Here is a 9,165-nt window from a genome sequence, read left to right on the forward strand (position 1 = left end):
AGAAAGTCTATGTAAGCTGCTACATAGACTAAGCTTATCTAAGTCTACAAGCAAACTATCTAAAAAGTTCAGGTTGATTTTTTTTTTTTTTTTTTTTTTTTTTTTGGCCAAAATGGCCCATAGCAATTGGGGTGGCTTTGGGTTCATGACCAGAGTGGGATTGAGCCCCTGACCTCAATCACAGGGCAGACACTAACCACAATGTTGGTGAGCTTGTTACGTTTGACTACAAGATAATTTATTAAATTCCCTTAATTATTTTCCAGGTGAAATTAAAGACCTGAGTGCCTGGTCCCGCTTGCCTGTGGAAGAGAAGGCATGCTATAATGAAGAGGCAGCTGCTCTAAAGGCTGAAAGAAGTGCAGAAGCCCTCAGTCCTGAGATGAGGGAACTAAAGATCTCCAGGCATTTAAATCAAATCAAGAAAGAGGTTTGTCAGAGCTACTGTATTTCTTCAAGGTGACCATGCAGTTGTAGTAAGGGCTCGTACACATGGTACCTCATTTTTCTACAAGTTTTTTCACTAATAAACAACATTTTCATGTCATGTCACAGCTGCACAGTTCATGGTGGTATAAGATGTTTAGTACTAACCTATGGGTCACTTTGATTTGTTAGTTGTCCATGCAACATTCTTTCTAAGACCCAGTAATATGTTTTTGTTATCCTCCCTATTCTTTCCACAGGTGACCATGTTGGAGACGCTAGGGGTGGAAGTCGTCACACTGGCGTTCAACCGCTTCAGTATGGACCCAAACATAAAAGTGCAGCATATTGGTAGCAGGAAGGCGGAACCCTTTCTTAATGATGCCTCTATCAGAGCGTTTGGGATTTTCTTAGCTGGTAATGTCTTTAGAAGAATGCATCGCTGTATTTTCATGCTAAGCATAGACTGAATTGGTGACATGTAAGCAGTTTCATGACATTTCTCAAGTGTTTAGAGTAACACTTACTTTAATTTCAGCCTTTTTATTGGGTTACTGTGCAGTGCTTAAAGTCATAAGTGATAACGTTGTGTCAATTAGAGTTGTCAACTAGACCAAATTGCGTTTAGCTTGGATGCACAGAAAATTAAATGGATTTTAAATTGTATATGTATACCGCAGTGACTGGCTTGGTGTACAAACTAAACTACATGTACTTGGATATTATTTTGACCTTGAAGTACTTTCAATATTAGATTTCTTTTTTTTTTTTTTTTTTTTGTTGTTTTTTTTTGATGATGATGATAATTCTACATACATGCATGACAATGTGGATTATGTAAAGTAATTTGTTCATATAGCTAATATAGTTTGTTCTCTAGCTTATTGAATTAATATAATTTTTGTCAATATGTTTAGACACGTCATCTGCAGCCACTGCAGCATCATCTAGAGAAGATGAAAAAAAAGACTTGATGAAGAAGGTGCAAGAACTCTTCAACAAGAAATATAGTAAGGCTATTTTTGGCATCATCAGATGCAATTAAAATTTCAAAAGATCACACATTCGTTTTAGAATATACACCTCAATGAGTACTGTGCCAGGTACTGTTCAACCTTAGTCTAGCCTAGTTCCAATGTACAGTCTTGCATAGTTGTTCAACTTCTTAGCAAATGGTCTGATATACAGAATTAACTGAGCACTGAGGTTGCTGTGATTAACAATCTGTATCAAGCATTCAACTAGGCCATGGCGTGTAATGCTTCGCAATAATGCAACGGCTATGTCCTTGCCAGCACACATGTAACGTTCTATATCATATATGATGATCAAGGCTGCAATGTGCTTATTGACATCTCTCTCGCCCTCTTTCTCCCTTCTCTCTCTTTCCTTACGTATCCTTACTTTAAAGACGAGGCAGGTGGGACTGGGAAACTTCCCTACAAGAAGGCGATCGTGCAGGCTACTGGTCTTCCCCAAGGAATGACATTGCGAAAGCCCAACTTTTATGGGAAAGACCAGCTCAAGGCAATCCTGGAAAATGCACACCAGATTTCGCTTCAAATAAGTAGGTAGTTTTTATACGACATTGTGAAGTAAACTCATGACTTGCGTATTAGCATACTGTTTTGTCAATGTCTGTTGCTTAGCCAAATGGAAAATGTCTAATGTCTCTTTAACCAGGAAAAGAGTTGGATCCAGAAGGCCTGTCACCCTCTCCAGGTCGTCCTCAGACAAGCCTTCCAGTCATCCCGTTTCTCCATACATCCGGCCAGCTCGCTGGTGCTTTGTCCTCCCAATCCCTTACACAAGGTCCAGAAAGCCAGTCACCCCAATCCCTTACACAAGGTGTGGAACAAATGACAATATTGGTGATGACAATCAGACAGTTGTTCTGAATTATTGTGTAATGTAACTATACAACCTCCATGCTCCATGATCCAGAATCTATTATGCCATGATAATATGTACTTGAATTGAATTATACTTGCTCTTGTGTTCTTTCATCACCAGTGAAGAAAAAGAAAAAAGGAGGAAGTAGGAAACGGAAGGCTGTAGTGGAGCTATCTCAAGGTAAGATACTTTATCGTCAATGACTTTGAGAAGGCAGCACAGATTCTAATAATAACAACTTATTTCTATAGCACTTATTTCAGCTTGGCTTCATCTTGTGTACTAGTACATAAGAGTCAACTTATTTAAGCTTGGCTTCCTTCAGAGGGGGGGGCTTAGCTGACAGCTTTTTCATCGTTACCTCAAAGCAAAAGCTGTACATGTTATACCAGTTGACTTTTCTTTTGTGTATTTAAAACTTTTCTATGTTTTCGTAGTTGAAGATGACGCCATTGTGAACGACCCTACCAAAATATTTATGGCCATGATGGAAGATGGTAAGTATCAAATACGATGAATTATAAGCTAATGGTTACATTTTGAATGGATGTTTGGTGTTTTAATACCTATTAATTTTCCTTGCCATTAACTTTTACTTGGCAAGGTAAGTTTATATGGCAAACAAATGTGCCCTCCCCGCGCAGCCATGTTCATACACACAACAGGAACTTCCTAGAAGATTTTTTTGAATTTGTTATGCAATGTTTCTGAATATTTACACAGCTATCTGTGTTAATTCTACAAGCCTACTACTAGTGATGATGCTACTACTACTTTTTAGGTTCAGGCCCCAGCAGCCGACAGCCCCCAGATGATGAGAACAATAATTCTGACGATGGTACGCTTTTTGCAGTTATTCACTATTTGACTTTGCTCTGGAAAATAACTCAGACTTTTATTTGATGAATCTGCACAAAATAGTCTTAGTTTTGAGATTAAATGAGAAATATATATATATATATATATATATATATATATATAAAGAAAATAAAATTAAAAAATAAATAACTGAAAATTGGCAGGTGCATAACTATTCACCCCCTCAAAGTCAGTACTTTGTAGATCCACCTTTTGCGGCAATCACAGCAGCAAGTCGCTTTTGATAAGTCTCTATGAGCTTGCCACATCTTTCCACTGATATTTTTGCCCATTCCTCAATGGAAAACTGTTCCAGCTGCTTCAAGTTTGATGGTTTGCGCTTGTGAACAGCAATCTTCAGGTCTGACCACAGATTTTCAATTGGATTGAGGTCTGGGCTTTGACTAGGCCATTCCAACACATTTATGTTTCCCCTTGAACCACTCCAGTGTTGCTTTAGCAGTATGCTTGGGGTCATACTCCTGCTGGAAGGTGAACCTCCGTCCTAGTCTCAAATCACTTACAGACTGGCCCATGTTTTGCTCAAGAATCTCTCTGTATTTAGCACCATCCATCTTTCCCTCGACTCGGACCATTTTCCCAGTCCCTGTTGCTGAAAAACAGCCCCACAGCATGATGCTGCCACCACCATGTTTTACTGTGGGGATGGTGTTCTTGGGTTGATGGGATGTGTTGGGTTTGCGCCAGACATAGCGTTTTCCGTGATGGCCAAAAAGTTCAATTTTAGTCTCATCTGACCAGAGCACTTTCCTCCATACATTTTGGGAGTCTCCAACATGCTAACTCAAAACGTTCCTTTTTATTTTTAGCTGAGAGTAATGGATTTCTTCTGGCCACTATTCCATAAAGCCCAGCTCTATGGAGTGTACGGCTAATTGTGGTTCTATGGACAGATACTCCAGGCTCTGCTGTTGAACTCTGCAGCTCCTCCAGGGTTACCTTTGGTCTCTGTGCTTCCTCTCTGATTAGTGTCCTCCTTGCACGGGCTGTGAGTTGTGGTGGGCGGCCCTCTCTTGGCAGGTTTGTTGTGGTGCCATGTTCTTTCCATTTCATTACGATGGATTTGATGGTGCTCCTGGGGATCATCAATGATTTGGATATTTTTTTATAACCCCACCCTGATTGGTACCTCTCAACAACTTTGTCCCGGACTTGTTTGTAGAGTTCCTTGGTCTTCAAGGCAGTGTTCAGTTGGTGGTACCTCTTGCTTAGGTGTTTCAGCCCCTGGGGCCACTCAGAAAAGCTGTGTATATACTGACAGGTCATGTGACACTTAGATTGCACACAGGTTGAGTTCATTTCACTAATTATGTGACTTCTGAAGGTAATTGGTTGCACCAGAACCTTTTCGGTACTTCATAACAAAGGGGGTGAATACATATGCACATGCCAATTTTCAGTTCTTTATTTTTTATTTTAATATATATATATATTTCTGATTTCATTTCAAAACTAAGACTATTTTGCGTTGATTCATCAAATAAAATTCTGATTAAAAACATTTAAATTACAGGTTGTAATGTAACAAAATAGGTAAACAGCCAAGGTGGGTGAATACTTTTGCAAGACACTCAGTACGTACACATGCAGCGATTCAAGCTGGTTGCAGATCTGATCAGATAATGACATGCAGAAGATTGGATCAACTTGTCTGAGTACACATGCTGTTCTGAGAACAGACTGAATCAGATTGAATAAGCCACTGTAACCAGAGCATGGCTGACTCCGTGACGCTAGGTGGCGCTGTACCCGAGGTAACCATGGTAACCATTTCAACAAAGAGCCACTTCCGGTTGACCTCTGCTTAACAACAACAAGGAAGGACAAAGTGCATTCTCACTGCTTTCCTATTAATAATCTGTCTAAAACAGCCTTTCTCAACCTTTTTTCAGTCATGACACCTTTCAAAAGTGAATAAAATCTCACGACACCCCAGAGTAAAATATAATTAAAAACCGCGCTGCATCGCTCTGACTGTAAATGCGAATCTTACACCGTGTCCACACTGCATGCGACGCGAGCGAGCGTCAGCGTCAAAAACAGTTCCATTGCTTTATGTTTTATTTGCACTGTCTATACTGGTTGCGAGCCACGCGGCGCGCCGTTTTGAGCTGGACTTTTGTCGCACGCCCTGCTTCTATTTTCTTCCTGTCGGTCGCGTTGAAAGCCGGTTGAAAGTTGGAAAAAAAAGGTGAAAGCGCTGTAGGAAACAGTCATTTCAATACAAGAACCTCAATAAAGTGGCAGCTGCTGGAGGGAGATCGCCAGGCTGGAAGGTTCTGATAAAATAATAAGATATAGCCTAACAAGAATCTTATCTTAATCTTATTTGAGCTTAATTTGTGCCGGATCCAACAAGATCTGGTACCTATTTGATCATTTCTCGTGTCCTCTGCTTTTCCCCACATCCCAGTAATGATGTGACATGTTTGCTGCATTTAACACCACGAACACGCCGCTCACTCCAGCTGTTCGCTGTTTCATTGCGTCACCTCACGCCGTTATTTTGTTGTTTTTTTCCCCACTTTGGTCGGACGGTAGACCTGCTTATATTTTCTTCCTGCCGCCTGCGTTAAAAGCGCTGTAGGAAACAATCATGGATGAGGAACGGCTGATCCAGTTAGTTGAAATGAGAAGTTATCTCTATGATTCCTCCTCATTTCACTACAAAAACCTCAATAAAGTGGCAGCTGCTGGAGGGAGATCACCAGAGAGCTGGCAAAGGGAGCGCACGGGCGGTTGGTGGGGAGAATAAAAGGAGAGTCTCGGGCGGGTGAATAAAGGCAGATTTATGGTTCCGCGTAAAATCGACGGCGTAGCCTACGGCGTATGGTACGCGGCGACGCGCAACGTTCGGTGAGTGCGCCGCGTACCCTACGCCATAAGGTCTGCGTTGGTTAACGCAGAACCATAAATCAGCCTTAAGGCTGCAGGCGGCGTGTGAGCAACGGATGACTAAGAGGGAGAATAGTTTCTCCAGGAGTGGAAGCAACGCCGGGCCAGTTATGCCACAGTTTGCAGATGGATTGTTGATCCGTGGGCTAACGTGTTTGCTGGGACTATTTTGCGAGCTTTTGCAAAAGCGTGCATTTCCGAGGCGCCGCACGGCACGGAACGAGACTCTGACAGCGAGGAGTTCGGACTGGCACAGCTGATTTAGCGGAGCTCTTTAATGCAGAAACAGAGGATGAGACTTAATGGGTTTGATTAATGTAAAAACTGAAATAAAGTAGCCTACAATCAAACAAAGTTTTGCTCCCGCTGTATTTTTAAATAGCACCTTGTGTGCGTGTGTGTGTGTTCTTGTGTGTGTGTTCTTGTGTGTGTGCCTTTTCGGTCGGTGCGCCGTGTGTGTTTCAAATACAGAAATGACACAAGACTGAGGCCTTTCCACACGGCGCCCGTATGGTCGCGAAAATACAGTATTTATATATGAAATGTCAGAATAGGAAATATTTTGACGACACCCCTGAAGCAGTCAAACGACACCCCAGGGTGCTACTGAGCAGCGTCGTCGTCTCCTTTCACTTCCAGGTGAATCCCCTCCCCCGGGGGAAAACCCCACCCGGGGGAAAATCTCGAGCATGCGCAGACTGTAATATCTATGTCCCCGTTCACATGGCATTAACAAGGCGGTTGCGACTGGCTTGGGACTGGCTTATCTAGGTGCTGCAAGTAGGTTGACGAATCCGGTCTGATCAGATTGACTGGACTGACTTAAGGTGTTCACATGCAGTTTAAAAGTCAGTACGATGTGTGCAAATGATCTCCAACCAGGTTGAATCGCTGCATGTGCACGTACTGACTGTATCGTCCAGTCTTGGCATCTACGTTGTGGTGCTGCGCTTCTTGCCTCCCAATTTGATTGCCACTAGTTCATTGTCCTGATGCAGCGCCCTACCAGCCCCAGGCCTCTCTGAACTTGTCTGTGACCTCTTGGGGTCCCTGTAGAAGACCATTCAGGACCCTTTCATTCTCTTGTGAGGGTCCATGCCTCAGCCTCAAATGGCAGTACTGACTACACTGTAGCTACTAATGTCTTCCTCCTGAGGATCTCACACAATGCCAAGTGAATATATGTAAACGACAACAACTTTAACTAAAACTTTTAATTTTTGTAGGTACAGAGGACAGGAGTCAACAGCACGCTGACACCAAGGAGGCTGTTGGAGGTACCCATTTTTACCATTTTGCTATATATTAACTCATCACATTCAGTGTTCAGTTGATTTGACCAATGGGAACTAATTGCTTTTTTCCACTCAAAGATAACCTGTGCAACATCTGTGGATGTGATTGGGAGGATGCTGACAAGAACCTGTACAAGAAGTGGCGTGCCTGGTCCCAATGCACTTTCTGCAACGGGTGGTATCACACTGCATGTAGCTTTAAGAATCAAAAGTGTGTTCATTGCAGGGAAGGGTGACCAGATCCAAACTGTTAATTTGAGGGACAAACGGGCAAAGAAAAAAAGAAGAAAAAAAGAAAAAATAGCCAATCTACAAGCTCAAAAAGACGTGTTTTAGCTTGTAGATCGGCTATTTTTATATGACAGTACATGCAATGTGGCCCCTCTGGAGTGAGAGTTGAAATATAGTGGCCCTCTCCATCTTCAAAGTTGCCCACCCCTGCTTTAGCCACGGAAATATTTCTCATGTTATTTTAACAGACTTAAAAACACATCAGCAGGAAAAAGACATTGAGTTACAACTTAAAGCCAACTATTAAGGGACTATTTGAACACTAATGGCTGCCAGTCAAAATGTGGGACAGGGTCTCAATATGTTGGACGCTTGAAAAGTCTTGGAAATGAGGGAGCTCCACACAAAGAGGGGCATCTAGTTTTGTTCTTGTTCATGCACTTTTGTTGCACTTTTTTTATTTAACTTGTTCATGCACTTTTGTTGCACTTTTTTTATTTAACTTGTTCATGCACTTTTTTGTCTTTAATAAACAGAAGTTGTTCAAAGATTGTGTTCATTAACTTTTTCATAAGTCAAATGGACCCATCATGTGTACAGTACACTTTTCAGAGGTGAATAATGTGTATGTATGTATTCTATAGAAAAAGCCCATACCTTGCTAATATTACATGCTAAAAGTAAGATTTTTGGAGATAAAATTGCAATTTCTAGTCTGGGCAAGGAGAAAGAATTCTAAGGTAAGTTACATTTGACAAGGAGTAATACATTCTGCACCTGGATATAGACACCGAGTGGAACTGGAATCTGAACAGCGAATATATGAATCGATACTGTACAGTATCTAAATATAAATGCACAGCAACTGTGAGTCATTGTACAGTAAAGTGTATAGTATCTAAATCTGAAATAGCCTATCAACTGAATATAGTATGCAGTCTATCAATGAATAAAGAGTACAATCAATGTATATGAATCAGTATACAGAATAGAATGTACAACATCTATCAACGTACATAAATGTGCAGCCTATCATGCACATAGTGTAGGCTACAGTCTGAACAGTGAATATATTAATCAATCTAAATTAATATAGATCAACAGTTACTTAATATATTTATGTGCAGTCACTCCCTGATCACAACGTTAGTCCTTTGATCCGGTACAGTACCTATACAATAGGTATGTAGGCTACTGACTTCTTAAGAGTGAATATGCTGATGATTTGGTCATCCTCAGCCCATGCAGTGCCGGTCTCCAACAGCTCCTGGGAATATGTACGCAGTATGCTGCTGATTTTGATATATACAATGCAAAAAAGAGTAAGGTTGTGATTGTTAGAACCAGAGGTGACAGGCAATCAACCTTCCCAGACTTCTATCTTGCCGGTACTATCCTCTGTGTGTGTAATGAGTATGTGTACCTGGGACATGTTATTTCTGATGACCTCTCTGATGACAGGGACATTCTAAGACAGCACAGAAAGCTGTATGCTCAAGCAAATACACTATGTCGCAAGTTTACCATGTGTAACTGTACCTGTGAA

At 41.4% G+C, this 9,165-nt stretch overlaps 1 protein-coding gene across 1 annotated transcript in view; it reads left to right on the forward strand.

Moving 5' to 3' along the window:
• LOC133447004 (uncharacterized) overlaps nt 1–8,026 on the forward strand; it is a 9,695-nt gene extending 1,669 nt beyond the window's left edge. Inside the window, exons 4-13 of the mRNA XM_061725375.1 lie at nt 267–430; nt 687–843; nt 1,344–1,436; nt 1,838–1,993; nt 2,110–2,274; nt 2,440–2,499; nt 2,757–2,816; nt 3,101–3,157; nt 7,320–7,370; nt 7,467–8,026. Coding sequence (XP_061581359.1) covers nt 267–430; nt 687–843; nt 1,344–1,436; nt 1,838–1,993; nt 2,110–2,274; nt 2,440–2,499; nt 2,757–2,816; nt 3,101–3,157; nt 7,320–7,370; nt 7,467–7,624 — 1,121 coding nt within the window. The 3' untranslated portion in view covers nt 7,625–8,026. The remainder of the gene's footprint in view (nt 1–266; nt 431–686; nt 844–1,343; nt 1,437–1,837; nt 1,994–2,109; nt 2,275–2,439; nt 2,500–2,756; nt 2,817–3,100; nt 3,158–7,319; nt 7,371–7,466) is intronic.
• The last annotated feature ends 1,139 nt before the right edge of the window (nt 8,027–9,165 follow it).

This window comes from Cololabis saira, chromosome 7 (genome assembly GCF_033807715.1).
Source record: "Cololabis saira isolate AMF1-May2022 chromosome 7, fColSai1.1, whole genome shotgun sequence".
Taxonomy (NCBI): domain Eukaryota; kingdom Metazoa; phylum Chordata; class Actinopteri; order Beloniformes; family Belonidae; genus Cololabis; species Cololabis saira.